General features: G+C 49.3%; 1 protein-coding gene across 1 annotated transcript; it reads left to right on the top strand.

The window, feature by feature from the left end:
• Window positions 1-1238: 1238 nt before the first annotated feature.
• On the top strand, window positions 1239-15338 carry LOC124244562 (putative HTLV-1-related endogenous sequence). The gene is made up of 4 exons (XM_046671184.1): window positions 1239-1535; window positions 1599-3993; window positions 14736-14846; window positions 14944-15338. The coding sequence occupies exons 1-2, from the start codon at window positions 1239-1241 to the stop codon at window positions 2310-2312; spliced, it is 1011 nt and encodes a 336-aa protein (XP_046527140.1). The 3' UTR covers window positions 2313-3993; window positions 14736-14846; window positions 14944-15338.
• Window positions 15339-16001: the final 663 nt, after the last annotated feature.

The following is a 16001-nucleotide window of genomic DNA, read 5'->3' as shown; positions in this document are numbered from 1 at the left end:
CCCCCCCCCCCCCCCCCCCCAAATCCTCCTTTGTCTTTAGCCGAGGATAAAATTCAAGCGGTGACTTCTGCCATTTACTCAATCCGGTTTGATTCTTATCTAAAAGTTGTGGGACCGCCAAATGGCCAGACCATACGGGCACTGATAGCATTTTAACTTTTTTACATATTCTTTGTCTTGTAAAGAGATAACTCACATACCTATGCCTTAAATTTAGCCTTACTCTCCACCCAACTTTGCAGCAGCAGCAGCAGCAGCAGAAGCAGCTCTGACTGCCCATGGGTCCTGTCCCCATGCTACACTATTCTCTAAATAAAAGAGCACTACTGCCAGATCTTGAGAGTCTAAGAAATCTTTCTTTCGACTCCTCGGCTCACCGACCCCGCATCACCAGGCTTGCTCCGTTTGAGGAGCTGATAAAACATTCTTGTTTGCAAGCAATGTTTTCCCTGGGACCTTGTGAGTTCACCAGGCAGAACATTCTGTTTGCAGAAAAGTCCAGCCAGTCTTGTGGATGCCTCGCGTGCAAGAACAACCACATTTCATGCCAGGTCTCCTTCACCTGAGCACGCACTTCGTGTCCTGGCATTCAGGCTAGACATTCCTATTTGTGCAGGTGCCGCATGACAGGCTCCTAGGACAGACAGACCAGCCAGCCTACCACCACGGGTCCTGGCACAGAAGCCCTCCTTTCTCCTAAGGCTGTAACTGCTGCTGCCTCTGCTGCCACCATCACTTGGGGACCTGCTGCCTCTGGAAGCGTCCCCATCAGCTGAAAGTCTGGTGAACTGCGGGGCTCTGGAGGAACTTGGGGTTTCTGGGAGGGCATGGGGTTCCGAGAGACAGCGAGTGGGTCGTGGACGGCTGTGCCCATCTGCCAGGACAAGAGCTGAGCCACAGCACTCTGGGGTCTGAAAAAGGCTGGGGAGGAGAGCCCAGGGCACCCGGACTGCTGTCCGGGGACTTGGGCACCAGCTCCTCTTTTGGCATCCTCTCTGGGCTCCGCAGATCCCAGAGTTCTGCAAAGCTGCCCAGTCTCCCGAGCTGGGGGCCGGCAGTGTTAGCCGTGGCTGCTCTGAGCACGGGTGCGGGGTGCAGGATCAGAGCCGAGGGGGCAGGACTTGGGCGCTGAACGCTGGGGCGGACCCCCGCAGACTCTGCGGTGGGCGAGGCTGCCCCTGCCTCTCTCTCCAAGGAGCCGCCCACGAAGAGTCTGGGGTCAGCAAAGAGGGGAAACAATGGCAGTGGGGGCTGCCGTGCACACTCCGATCAGCAGCGACTGCTTCTGGGGGCGACAACAGATGGCCATGGAGAGCGGTGGCCGGGGTGGCAGCGGCGGGTCACCAAGGACTAGCACTACACGGTATGGGAGCGCGCCTGAGGCGCCGACAGAGCCCCGGTGCCAGCAGCAGCACCCAGCTGACCCGGACGAGGCAGATGCTCCCACCCCGCCCTGCCTGCGACCCCATGCCCGGCAGGCCCCGCCCCGCGACCCCCTGCCGCCCGGCCCCGCCCCGCAACCCCCTGCCCGCCAGGCCCCGCCCCGCGACCTCTTGCCCGCCAGGCCCCGCCCCTGACGCCTGGACCCCATCCCCGAGCTGCACCTCCCTCTGCGGTTCCCGCGGACCGGGCTGCGACGACACCGGGAGACCGTCGGCTGCGGCGGCGCCAGGTGTGTCCGCACGGTGGCGGGAGGCTTGTCCCTGGGCGCGGTGGACGAGCTGCCTGGACGGGGCGGGGTCGCCCGGGGCGGCCGACGCGAGGGCTGGCGCGGGGTCCGAGGGTGCGGGCGCCTCCTGCGGGGACCCCGCTCCCCACCCAGCGCGTCCCCACCCAGGTCCCCGCTGCCCTCGGCCTTGCTGGCGCCGGGGTCCGCGGACCGTCCGCCGGCGTGGGGGCCCCACCCTCAGACCCCGGGGTTCAGGGCGCACGGCGTCGGGGGTGGGGGCCGGGCTCTGCCCAGAGCAGCCTCGCGGGCGGCGGTGGGCGGGGGTCTGGGCCGGCGCGCCGGGGGCGCCGCGCTCCTGGAGGACGCTGCGCAGCCTGTTATCGAGGAGCCTCCACCTGCTCCCAGAACCAGCAGCACCCTGGGTCCCGCTCGGGATGCGAATGCCGCCAGAGGGGGTGGGGTGAGGCGCGGCCTCAGGTTGGGAGACCGCGCCGGCGCTGAGTCCCCTCTAGTGGGGGAGGCCGCAAGGTGCAACTTGGACAGCCTCCGGGCCCCTGCCACCTACTTGCTCCCATCACCCCCGCCAGGTCAGCCAGGGGCGCGTGCCTCCGGCCCCTCTTCCCTCTGCACTGCTCGTCGTTAAATTCCCTGAGGGGGAAGAAAAAAAGCAAACAAATGTTCGCAGGAGGAGAAAGGTTGAGTCTAATTAGTCTTTATGCTTACTGAGAAATTACTTGTCTCATGTTTTCAGGCAAACCTTGCTGGAGGGAGAGAAGACCCCTAGGGTCTGGGCAGGTGGGATTCAGGGAGCGCAGCGGGGGCAGCTTTGGGGGAGGCCTCCTCTCCGACCAGCAAGGGGAGAGAGGGGATTTAACCCGTCTGGCTCAGACCCCCCCGAGGGGAGACAGACTGCCTCTCCTCATGCCCCTGGACCTCGGTAGCTGGGCTCTCTCAAGCCCGGACCCTGACTGCTGGTCGGTGTCGCCCGGGGTCAGGCCATGCCCTCAGGCAGCAGCGTGGCCCGGCAGCCCCGCTGCTGCTCCCCTGCGGCCCTGCAGGGGAGGCTGCCTGGCCTGGCCTGGCTTCCCAGCTCTTCTGTGCAGTGTCTGAAGGTGGACTTCATCGCCTGCCTCCTGGGGATGTCCCTGCCCTCCGCATTTCCTTCTTGGTGTTCCAAGGGCCATGTGTGTATGTGTGCACGTGCGTGCGTGTGTCCCCTCAGCCCTACCCGATTCTGCTTAGAGGCCAGGACGCTTGGAGAAGTGCCCAGAGTCTCAGACCCTGGCCTCCCTTTCCGGTTCTCCGGAGGAGCCCAAATAGGGCGTGTCGCCCACCAGTCCTTGACCCCAATCCTGCTGACACCACTTCTTTCAGCCACGACCATCAGTGTCCTTTGGGACTGGCCAGAGCTGGGGCTGACTCAGTGTTTCCTTCTGGTGGCCTGGTTTCTTGTGGACTTCACCTCCTGCCCTGTCTTTACAGGTGTCACATTCCCTGCTGCTCACACTGTTGGCTTCAGGCAGATCAAGGTGGGCTCGCTAGTTGGCAGCAGGGCACCTGCTGGGTAGCAGGACCAAGGCTGGGTCCTGAGATGTGGGGGCCAGCTGACATCCTGCTGTTGCAGAGCTCAAAGCACGCGGTGCTCGCATGGGTCTCCGTTAATAAGATGACCCCTCGGGGGAGATGTTGGGTGAGGGTCAGATTCTACAACAGGTACTGTGGGGACAGGTAATGACAGCCCCTGCTCTTGGTGGAGGCTTCCTGCCAGTGTGCTTGGTTAGGCCTGCAGAGTGGCTCTGTTCCATCTCCTCGAGTGCACGCTCAGCCGTCAGCCTTCACGGGTCATGAGCACCCTGCCACAATCTCCACAAGCTAATGCTCGCTGAGCTAGGTGATTTCATTTTTATGGTTTTTTTCCCAGTTTCTGTTGAATATGTTTCAGCTCTGCTTCTTTATGTCTCTATTTAAACCTCTGTTGGAAGCACTAGAATCAGTGATCATTGGTTATCTGAGGATGTCATTTATCTCCTTTCCCTGGTTTGCAGTTCCTGAGTGGCAGGAGCTGCCTTGCTCCTGACAGTGGCCGCCCAGCGCTGTGCTTGGTATGAAGTAGGTCAGTGCTCAGATGCGTGTGCAGAGTGGACTCGAGCTGCAATGTACTAATGAAGCCCTGGGGCCCCTGCCTTGTGACCTGGGGCCTCCACCAGGGCCTCTCCAAGGCCTGGTTCCCACGGCCAGGCTCTGCTCCATGCTGGCCTGTGACTGTCTTCCCTGATGGAGGGGCGTGAGAAGATCGAGGACGGGGAGACGTGTGTGAGAATGAGGTAGCTGACACTTCTTCGCTCTTACTGTGTGCTGGGGACCAGATTCAGTGCTTTCCCTGTGCTTCATTCTCACCACACTCCAGGGAGGAAGGTTTATTATCATCTTTAGAGAGGAAGAAACGCCTTAGAAAGATGTGGGTGAATTAGATTTATGTTTTGTGTATGCACAGATGACAGGGGAGGGTTGGCAAATGCTGTTTCCTTTATTCTGGAAATGACATCCTTCCTTTTTAGTGTGCCTTGATAGGCTCGTAATGCATGTAGAGGGTAGCTTCTTTATGCATTTGTGCTTGGTGACCCTATGCCCCCCCAAAGTCATTAAAACTAGGTAACGACAGCCATCTGGGAGCCCCTGGGCTGGGGTGACGTGGGGGTCCTTGTAACCCACCCAGGACAGGAGTGGGGGAGGCTCAGGTTGGAGGTGTCCCCTGGCTGAGCAGCGCCTCAGGCAGCTTGGCCCTGGTGAGCAGTGTGTGCCCAGGGGAGCGTACGAGGTCAGTGATGGTCGTGTGAACTGAAGGTAGCGCAGAGATTGGCATCAGGAACAGGTATGCACCTGTTTGACAAATCCGGGATGTTTTTGTGTTTTGGTTTTGCTCGCTCGTGAAAGGTACATTAAAGCCTGATGCATTTTAGTAGACACCTACCCGTGAACTCCCACTGTAAGAGTGTTGAATCTTTCCTGATCCTTTGTTCCTTTGCCTGCTGGTTACGCTAATATGCATTTATGTCTTTTATCTGATATATATATAGTTTAGGATTAGGTTTATGGCCGATACGCAGCCTTTTAAAAATACTGTTGGATTCTTCTCAGTTTTATCCTTCAGGCATCTGTCACTTCTGGGACCCACTCCCACCGGGAGGAGGGGAGTTACTCCAAAGCTTATGAAATGGAATCTTAAGTTTTTAGTTTTAAAACTGAGAACCTGGAAGATTCAGTTCTTCATGATTGCAAAATATTTATTTCTCCATTATTTGTTTATTTTTTTAATGTCCTTTTTTTGAGGAAGATTTGCCCTGAGCTAACATCTGCTGCCAGTCCTCCTCTTTTTGCTGAGGAAGACTGACCCTGAGCTAACATCCGTGCCCATCTTCCTCTACTTTATACGTGGAACGCCTGCCACAGCATGGCTTGCCAAGCAGTGCCATGTCCACACCCGGGATCCAAACTGGTGAACCCCGGGCCGCTGAAGCGGAACGTGCGAACTTAACCCCTGCAACCACTGGGCTGGTCCTATTTATTTCTTAATATTTTGTTTTTTCACCAACTGCTGCTTTTGACAAAGTATTGTTATTTGGGCTGTTGGACTTTTGGCATCGTCTTTGGGGGTGGGGCAGTTATAAATATGGGTCCACTTTCGTGTTCAGAGTGTAGATCCATGTGACTCAAACTCTGTTGCCTCCTTCCCAGTGGGTGACTGCCCTGTGCTCCCCTCCCCCTGAGTGATGATGATTCTTTCCTGACAATGGCGAATAGGGTTTTTTAGACTTTAGGTGCCTTTTAAAAAAAATTAAAACATGGAAATCTTCATGAGTGTTTCAGGATGTCATAGTACCCAGAACGTGAGCTAAAAGAATTCCTCTGGGTTTTCGTTGCCCTAGTTTGGATCCTTTAAAGTGAGTGAACAAGATTCTATTCTCCCTCTAGGGGTTACTTTCAGTGTATACGATGTGTCGAGCAGTCTTTTTTTTTTTTTTTGCTGAGGAATATTTGCCCCGAGCTAACATCTGTTGCTGGTCTTCCTCTAGTTTGTATGTGGGTTGCTGCCACAGCATGGTTCCTGACGAGTGGTGTAGGTCCGTGCCTGGGAACTGAACCTGGACCACCAAAGCAAAGAATGCTGAGCCCAAGTGCTAGGGCACCGGGGCTGGCCCATCAAGCAGTCTTTTAATCAGCCTCACAGCTTTAGTGAGATGTGGTTCACATACAAGTCACACTCTAAAGTGTGCAATTCAGTGTTTTTTAGTATACTCACAGAATTGTGCAACATCACCACGATTGATTTTAGAAGCTTTCCATCATCCTTCCAAAAGAAATAGCTTACTCCTTAGGTGGCAGTCCCGTTTCCCCTAATTCCTAAGGGCTAGGCAAATACAAATTCACTTTCTGTTTCTATGGACTGGCCTACTTTGGACATTTCATATAAATGGAATCACACGATGTGTTACCTTTTGTATCTGGCTTCTTTCACTCAGCGTGTTTTCAAGGTCTATCCGTGTTGTAGCATGCGTCAGTGCTTCATTTCTTTTTGATTGCTGAATGATATTCCATTGTATGGCTGTAGCATGGTGTGTTTATCCATTCTTCAGTTGATGGACAGTTGGGTTCTTTCCACTTTTTGGCTGTTATGAACATTGCTGCTATGAACATTCATGTACAAGTTTTTGCATGAACAGCTGCTTCGTTTCTTTTGAGTGTATACCTAGGAGTGAAATTGCTGGGTCTTATGGTGTCTCTCTGTTTCACTATTTGACTGCCTGGAGGACTTTTTTCCAAAGTGACTGCACCATTTCACATTCCTCTCAGCAGTGTGTGAGGGTTCCAGTGTCTTCTCTTGCTCACCCACACTTATCATCTGTCCTTTTGATTATAGCCATCCTGTGAGTGTGAAATCATATCTCACCGTGGTTTTGATTTCTATTTCTCTGATGGCTAATGATGTTGGGCATCTTTTTATTTGCTTAATGACCATTTGTGTATCTTTGGAGAAATGTCTGTTCAGCTCCTTGGCCCATTTTTTAATTGGGTTGTCAGGGTTTTTTATATATTCTTTATATATTGTCATATGTTATTAGATATATGAGTTGCAAATTTTTCTCTGTATTGTGGATTGTCTTTTCACATTCTTAATTGTGTCCTTGGAATCTCAAAAGTTTTGCATTATAGTAATGTCTAGTTTATTTATAATAGAGTCTTAATATTTGGAAATTATTTAGACATTAAATCATATCTTCATCAGTATTTTGCCTATGGAAATTAAAAGCCAGATGTGAAAGGGTTAGGGAAAGAGTTGAATTAGTTTATTTCAAGATTTGCTGTAGATCCACAAGAACCCATCAGGGAACATGTCATTCCCCTGTTCAGATATCTTGATTATCTTTTGAATCTTTATGCAATCAGTAATCATAGCCCCTCTGTTATTTCTAATATTAGTAATTTGTGTTTCACTCTTTTTTCCTTAGCCTGGCTAGAGGTTTATCCATTCTATTTTTTTGGTCTTTTCAAAGACCAAAACTGGTTTTGGTTTCATTGATTTCTCTATTGATTTCCCTTTTTTAGTGTCATTAATTTCTGCTGTAATTTTTATTATTTTCTTTCTTCCGTTTGTTTTAGGCTTACATTGTTCTTTCTCTAGCTTGGATTATTGTTTCAGATCTTTTGTTTTCTCAGATCTGTGCATTCAGTGTTCCAAGTTTTTCTCTAGGTACTGCTTTCACTACATTCCACACTTTTTTTTTTTTAGGAAGATTAGCTGTGAGCTAATATCTGCTGCCAAGCTTCCTCTTTTTTTGCTGAGGAAGATTGGCCCTGAGCTAACATCTGTGCCCATCTTCCTCTGTTTTATATGTGGGACGCCTGCCACAGCATGGCTTGATAAGCAGTGCATAGGTCTGCGCCCACGATCTGAACTGGCCAACCCCAGGCCACTGAAGCAGAGTGTGTGAACTTAACCACTGTGCCACCGGGCCAGCCCCTGCATTCCACACTTTTTGATAGTTGTATATTCATTTTCATTTAGTGGAAAATATTTTAAATTTCTCAAGACATCTTTTTTTTGATACATGTGTTGTTTGCTCTCCAAATATTTTGGGATTTTCCAGCTGTCTTTCTGTTTTTATTTTCTAGTTTAAAGTACTTTTTGGTCTGAGAACATACTTTGTATGATTTCTATTCTTTAAAATTTGTTGAGGTGTGGAGTTTTTAACCCAGAATGTAGTCTATCTGGTGCACATTCCATGTGAACTTTTGAAGACTGTGTGTTCTGCTTTTGTTGGATGCAGTATTTTGTAAGCGTTAACTAGATCCAGTTGATTGGTGATACTGTTCAGTTCATCTGGTGCTTCTTTGCCTGCTGCATCTGTCAGTTACTGAAAGAGCAGTGTGCAGTGCTGTAGAGGTGGGCCTGTCTGCTTCTGTGCCTATGCAGTATGATAGTGGGTTTGTCTACTGCTCCTTGCATTTTTCTTAGTTTTTCCTCACATATTTTAGTGTTATGTTGTTAGATGCATTGTCATGCCATCTGGGAGAATTTACCCCTTTAACATTATACAAGGCCTCTCTTTATGCCTTAGGATTGTCCTTGTTCTGAAGTCCACTTTGTCTGAAATTAATATTACTCTAGCATTTTTGGGGTTTGTGTTAGCATGGCTTATCTTTGTTCTCTCCATTTACTTTTCATTTGTCTGTTTCTTTATAATTAAAGTGAGTTTCTTGTAGACAGCATATCTACAAGATATGGGTTGGGTCTTCTTTTTTTAATCCATTCTGATAGTCTCTGTCTCTTGATTGCTGTATTTAGACCATTCCTATTTAAAGTGGTTATGATAGAGTTGGCTTAATATCTGCCATGTTTGTAAATCTTTTCTATCCGTTGCCCTTGTTCTTTTTTTGTCGTCCACTTTTTAAATTACTTTTTGCCTTCTCTGGTTTTAATTGAGCATTTTGTATGGTTATTTTTTCTCCTCTTTTAGTGTATCAACTATGCTTCTTTTTAAGGTTTTTAAATGGTTTCTCTAGGGTTTACAATATAAATTTATGGCTCACCTCAGGTCACTTTCAAAGAAGACTTTTTCTTCATGGGGGTGCAGTTCTCTGTGGCGGAGTCTTCCCCGTTCCTCCTTTCCGTCCCTAATGCTGCGGCTCTCACACACTTCACTTACCCGAAGCTGTGATCACCAAGTGGGTTTTTACAGTTGTCATTTTGAACAAAATGATCTATTAAATCAGTTAAGAATAAGAAAAATAAAAGCTGAGCACTACTTTTTTTAATCTTCATTTGTTCCTCTCTACACTCTTCTTCCTTTGTTAGACCAAAGTTTCTGACCTTCGTCATTTTCCTCCTTTGAAGAACTTCTTTTAACATTTCTTTCAATGCGAGTCTACTGGAGATAAAGTCATTTTTTATTTATCTTAGAAAGTCTTTATTTTTTCTTCACTTTTGGAGGAGAAATTTGATGGCTACAGAATTCTAGGTTAGTGGTGGTTTTTTCTTTCAACAGTTTAAATGTTTCATTCCACTCTCTTCTTGCTTGCCTGGTTCTGAAGAGAAATCTGATATAATTCTTGTACTGGTTCCTCTATAGGTAAGTTTCTTTGCTCTCTTGTCTCCTTTCAAGATTTTCTTTATGATTTGATCTTTGATTTTTCTGAAGGTTGAATATGGTATACAAAGGTGTTGATCACTCGGTGTTTATCCTGCTTGGTGTCCTGAGATTCCTGGATCTGTGGTTTGATGTATGTTAAATAAAAGTTTTCATTCATTATGACTTCAAATAGTTCTCTTCCTCCTTTCTTTCCTTTTTTCCCCTTTCTTTCAGTCTCATGCTCTCTGTCTCCTTCCTTCATTCCTTCCTCCTCTTTTGTATTCTGTTTACACATCTGTTATACCTTTTGTAATTGTCCCACAGTTCCTCCATATTGTTTTCTGTTTCTTCAGTCTTTTTTCTCGTTTTTTAGTTTGAGAAGTTTCTGTTGACGTATCTTCAAGCTCATTGATTCTAGCCTCAACCATGTCCCGTCTGTTCATGAGCTCATCAAAGCATTCTCCATTTTTGTTATTCTCCAGTGTTTTTTATTGCTACCGTTTTCTTTTGATTCTTTCTTAGAATTTTCATCTGTTTACACTGGCCCTCAGTTCTTGCATGGTGTCCGCTTACTCCTTTGGTGCCCTAAGTATACTGATTATATCTTTGTTAAATGTCCAGTCTAATAATTCCAAACTCTCTGTCATATCCCAGTCTGGTTCTGATACTTTCTCTGGTCTTCAAACTGTGGTTTTTTGCCTTTGAGGATGCCTTGTAATTTTTGGTTGAAAGCTGGACATGATGTATTGGGTATAAACAACTAGGGTAAATAGTGAGTTTGTGACGTTCTAGGAGTTAAACCATGTTTACTGTTTGCTGCTTGCCACAGGTGTCAGCAGCTCAATTTCCTCTGAGGCCCTTTGTCTTTTGCAAGGTTTTTTGTTATTTATTTTGTCTTCTCTGTTCTCTTTGGATTTCCCTTAATACTTTCTCTTCAGTAAGATCTGAGGCTTCAGGTTCTTTCTGTTGAAATCCCATTTTGAGCGGGGAGCCATATTAATCAGTGGTAAGATGTGGGGGAGGAGGAGTGTTCTGAAGTCCTGTGATTAGATCTCCGTCTGTTATGAGCCTGTGTCCCTGGGATTTGACTGTTACATGTGCTTCTCAGACTTTTTTCCGTTAGTTGAGAGGATGCTCGAGGGAGCTGGAGCTGGGTGTTTCTCTTCCACCACATGGAAAGCTAGAGAGACTAGATTTGGGTATTTCCTTTCCCCAGGCCAGTTATGCTCCGGTAGAAGCCACGGTGGTGGTTCTAGTAGAGCAGTTTCCCTTGAGGGAAGACTTTTTGAGGAAAACAGGCTGTGCTGGGCATGTGTCAGATGGTTGCTTTTATGCTCTCTCTTCCAGAAGCGTGAACGAGTTTTCTTTGATTTTCACCCTGAGAATGGGGTGGGCTACTGGAGGCAAAATTCATGAAAGTGTGGAGGACCCCAGAAGGCTTCCTTGAGTGTTTAACTCTCAAGCTTGTCCACACTGAGCCTCGGGAGTTCATCAATTACACTTGAAGTTTTGCTGCCCAGATCTCAGCTCCAGCAGAGGCCTCTGCTCCGTTCAGCTGTGATTTTTTTGTATTCGCTTGTCTCCCAAATTTTTTGGTGATTCTTTGCCCCGTGACCTCAATTCTCTGGTAAATTTAAGGACAGTTGTTGATTTTCACTTTGTTTGGCTTTTCCCTTTTTGTGACAACAGGACTGATGATCTCTAAGCTTCACACATATTGGACCACAAACTGGAAGTCTTTTAATCTTTTGTAATTAACACGGACTAGTTTTAACCTGTTTCGTTTGCAGATAGTTCTGTTTCATCCCAATTTTTGGAAAAGGGAAGAGATGTATTTAGGGAGTTCTATGCTTTTTAAAATCAAGGCATCACAAATTGCTCAAGGATATGTCCCATCCTAGAATTAAAGCTTTCCTCGCTTTCCCAGGCCCAGAAACTCTGATTTCAGGCCTATACTCTGTAGATAAGGTATGTATTTAGGTGACTTGCCTAGGACTTGTAAAGCAAAAAGTCAAAAGAGAGATTGCTCCATTGGGAAAGACTAAATGTGGGGAGTGTTGACTCCTGGTGTCCACTTGGGGTGACCCAGCCACTCCAGGTCAGAGAGGTAGGGGGAAGCAGCAGTTCTAACGTCAAGGATGAGTCTCCCTGTCGACCTCTCCCTGGGCCCATTTTATCTTGGGCTGCATCATTTCAACTCAAAACACTTGTTTAATACTTAGGTGTCAGTCCTTGTAGCCATCAAGTTGTACTCCTCTCTGCGCCCCATTAGCTGGGCCACAGGAACCTTAAAACAATAAGGTCTGGTCTCCCTCTCGGCTCCCAAAGCCCACAGGTGCTGCCTCCACCTGCAGCCTGAAGGGGGCTGGGCTTGTGCTGTTAAGTGTTGAGCAGTGCTGCCTGGTGTTGGGTGCAGCATTGGTCACAGCGCTGGGCATGTAGCTGGCAGCTGCAAAGCCAGAGGCGGTGGCTGTGCCAGAAGGGAATATAGCTAGGGTGGCAGCAGAAGCTGGCCAGGTGCTAGTATGGGTGCCCAAGGTGGAAGGTGTGAGTGATGAATCCCCAAAAGCTACCCGTGTGGTGCTGCCCAATGCTGGCTGGCCTGGAGCAGAGGCTGGGGCCCAGATGGGCTGGAGCTGCCAGTTTTCCATACTGGGGAGAGCTGTGAATGGTGGTGGCTCCGAGCTGCTGCCCATCAGGGGCCCCAGATATGGACTGGGCAGTGGTTCCAGGCTTGACAGGAGGTTTCAGAGTTGGGGTGGGGCTGCTGGACCTCTGTGCCAGCAGCTAGTGGTGACTATGAGTGAGGCTGTGCTGTCACTGGGGGCATCTGGAGGGCCTGCGCAGAAGAGAGGAAGCTCCGACAGGAGCCACGGGGAGATCCTGAGTGGACAGGCTGGGGGCGTCAGTGGTGTCCCTGGGGGTGACCTCCGTGTCAGAAGCTGGCTGGGGAGTCAGGCCTGCAGATGTGCTGGTTGAGAGGCTGGAACTGAGAGTAGGAGTGATTGGCAGGCTGGTGGAGGGAAGGGCACTGGGATCAGTGAAGCGGGGTGGGTCTGTGAGGTGAAGACAGGAGAGTCTATGCACGTGGGTGTGGGGGACTCCATTCTGGAAATGCTGGGAGCTGCAGGGGAGGCAGAACTGGCATCTGCTGTGACTGAGGCCTTGGGTTGCACATGGCCTCCTTCCCCCATTCAGAGGGGGCCCCCACATGGGCTTCAGCATGAAAGGGGAAGGGGACTCTGCAGCAGCTGCAGGGGCAGGCCAGTCAGAAGTTGGGCTTCTGATTGCACACTCCATGCCTGGTGTGAGGGAGGGAGCAGGGGTGGAGGGGTTCGCAGGCCTAGCAGACAGGTCAGCTCTGCCTCATCCTGGGGAGGCAGCATGGGTCAGCAAGGTGCACAGGGCTGAGGCAGTGAGTGAGAAGAGGGGCCTGGTGAGCTGTGCCTCCTCCGAGGTAGAGGATGCAGAGGTGGCCGCTCTAGCAGAGACCGGGACAGCCACAGGGCCCAGGGAGTCCTCGGTCTTCCTGCATTTCTCCAGCTGTGGGTCATGCTGGGGGTTGGAGGGACGGGCTGATGGAGGAGCAGTCCCTGCAGCAGGCAGGGAGACAGCACAGGACGGCTGCATGGCACCGCAGTCCCAGGTGACCTTGGTCTCACCTTGCAATGCACTGTTGGTGCGCTGGAGCGCTGCTTCCTTCTCCAAGTCTAGGTCTTCAGCAGTGACTCAAAAACCCAACTAGGGCTGGTGGCAGCTTCGGAGGGTTCCCTCGCCTGTGTGGCCCCAGACGAACCTTGCATTTTCAGGACCTGCAACTGTCAGGTGTGGGTGAGCCGTTCCTCTGGGTTTGTGTCTGCCCTGTTGTTGCCTCTGCATCCTTTCCACGCTGGGTCTTTCTCTGGGAAAGCTCTGAGGCTGCAGAGGGAGACCAGGACCCTCCTCGCTCACTTTTCTTGAGGAGCTCTGCGGCAGCCAGGTGTGGGATGTGACCAGATCCCTCCTCCTCTGCACTGGCAGGAACCCGTGGGTGGAGCAATATGAACTCGTGATGGCATTTCGTTTGGGGCCAGAGCTCATACAACAGGTCAGGGATTTCTGGTTGGATCTGTCTTCTGAGCTTGTGGTGTGGACATTTCTGTGCAGAGGCCTGGGCCTGGGCACAAAGGAACAGAGGCCTCCCTGGGCCCCCAGGGACCCGCAAGTGGGCTATGCACCCTCACTGCCATCAAGGCCCCTTTCCTGATGGCCGTGCCTCTCTGTAACTGCCTGGTCATCTTGTTTTGCCATCTTTTTCCCACTCTCTCCAAGGCCCTCAACACAGTCTTTTCTGTGCAGCCGCTTGGGCATACCTGGGTGTTGTGAGCGGCATCGGGGTGACTCCCTGCTCCTGGACCACAGAGTGAGGCCTTGCCCTCAGCAGATGCTGGGCTGCAGGACGTCATGGAGGCGTGAGCAGACAGTACCGCCTTCCTCTGATGGCCAGGCCTGCAGATGGAGGTCAGGACCCTGGAAAGGAGGCAGGGTCTGCAGGATCATGGAGTGTCCTTTCAGAGATGCTATGAGAAAGCATGGGTGCAAGGTCACTGGACACCTATGGGATGGCCTGGGAGTAGACCCAGGGTCAGGGACAGCTGGGTGACCCCAGCCGACCAAGGGAAGTCAGTGGGCGTAGTGAATAGGCTGGAGGTGGCCGTACCCTCCTGGCACGTGCTGGCCCCCCGGTGCCTGGGGCAGGGGTGAGGTGCACAGACTGCCGAGGGAACAGCACATAGAGCACTTGGGGGAGGTCTGTCCTTCAGTGGAGAGCTAGGCTCCGAGGTTCTCCTTCAGCTGCCAGCTGGGCCAGTGGCACAGTGCGCATCGTGTGGCCTGTTGCTAGGATGCAGCTTTGGAACGTGCGAGGGAAGAATGGGCTCATGCGAAGATTCTGGAGGAAAGGGCACATGTGCAGAGGACTTGTGAGGACCTGGGGTTGGACATACTTAACATATGACCCAACGTGCCACTCCTGGGAAGGTAACCAACAACTTATCACAAAACCCGTGTGTGATGAATGTTTGTGCTGCCTTATTCAAATTTCTGCACATAGGCCTATTGAGGTTGTCCAGTTTTTCTTGAATGGGTTTGTAAGGATTTTTAGTTGTCCTAGGAATAACACTATGTGTATGAATTGTTCCACAGTTTAATTAGACTTAGCGTTTTACCAGGTAGACAAAATGTCGAAGCCCTGTAACCACATAGATTCTTCTACCTTCCACTCTGTTAGAGATGTCACGCGTGTCACCTTTATATGATTTGAACGCCGCCCCCTGAGACTCTGGTGTACTTTTTTCATTCAAAGTCATACGTATATTAAATAATTTAAGAGGAGAGAAATAGGCCCTCACTTTTATCCAGAGATGACCGTTTCTGTTGCCCTTTCTCTGTTCCTGAAGTTGCAGGCTGCTCTGTCATTTCACCTCAGCCTGAAGAAGTTCGTCTCACACAGTGTTTTATAGCAAGTTGTCTGCTGATGAATTCTCCTAGGTTTCGCTCATCTCCATCAGGTTTGGTTTGGGTTTTGTTTGGGTTTCTTTTCAATCCTTAAGTTGATCTTTGCTCCATATCATATCTTGGAATTAACCTGATTAGTTGTTTTCTCAGGAATGTTTTTCTGCCAGTTTGTAAGGATTAATTTATCTGAAACTGGAGAATATAACCTGTGTGTCCACATACTGATGACATAGAGACTGCAGGATAGTACATGGTGCTCAGAGCACGTGGAGGAGTGAGCTCCCTGGCTAGCCTCTCTGCATGCGGAGTAACGGCGACATCCCCCATCCTGGACACACGAGGATGTTTGATCCCAACTGGGCGATGGCGTTCACATCAACCCACGCTTATTACTACAGCTGTTAATAGTATTCTTTCTTATACTTTAGAAAATAGCTGCCCTTTGACAGTCACTGTAGATCAGCTTTTCAAGTTGACTGACATCTTTGTTCTCTTTTATAAATTTGTTCTGTGGGATTAATTTGTGCAATCAGATTTGAGTCCTATTTTTTATTGAATAAAATATGTGCAAACAAGAAAATTGGTGGTTCTTTCTAAAAATAGCATTTGTGCACATATTTCAAAAACAAGAGAGGTCTTATTCACCAATTCTCTCCTTTCCCCCTAGCACCACAGTAAGATCCCCTTTCCTAGCCTCTCTGCTGTTCAGTATGTGGCCATGCAGTGTGGTCCTCAGCAAGGAAATGGGGTGGGTGTGATACTCACCATGTATGGGCTCAGGCCATGGAAACATGTCCCATGATGTGCCACATATTTCCCCTTTACAACTGAGTGGAATAAAGCCAAGGATCATACCCAGAGTTGAAGCCACATATTGATAATGGCAAATCCACAGATTGAAGGTAGCTGGGTCCCTGAGTCTCTGGTTGGAGGAAAATCAACATGTGAGAAAGTACCTTTGAAATATGTTAGAGGAATGAAAAGTCTTAACAAGACGTAGGAATATACTTTCTGATGTAGAAAATAAACAACAAAAAGTGAAGAGATGTGCAAGGCAAAATCTATGGATGAAAATATCAATCTTGAGAAAAAGGCTTATAATTATCAAAAGATTATAGATATTTTAATTTCACCTTTTGAATGGAGATATACCAAATTAAACTAAATGCCTACAGATTTTTCATTTTAATAGGAGAAAATTTATTTGC

Source organism: Equus quagga, chromosome 9 (genome assembly GCF_021613505.1).
Source record: "Equus quagga isolate Etosha38 chromosome 9, UCLA_HA_Equagga_1.0, whole genome shotgun sequence".
Classification (NCBI taxonomy): domain Eukaryota; kingdom Metazoa; phylum Chordata; class Mammalia; order Perissodactyla; family Equidae; genus Equus; species Equus quagga.
Note: the sequence above shows the minus strand (reverse complement) of the source record. Positions and strands in the feature narration are given on the sequence as shown.

Excerpts from the sequence above, each read along its gene's own strand:
- LOC124244562 (XM_046671184.1), top strand. The coding sequence starts at position 1,239 with ATGGCAGTGGGGGCTGCCGTGCACACTCCGATCAGCAGCGACTGCTTC. Across the intron at positions 1,536-1,598 it reads CGCAACCCCCTGCCCGCCAG|CTGCACCTCCCTCTGCGGTT; the intron begins GCCCCGCCCCGC and ends CCCATCCCCGAG.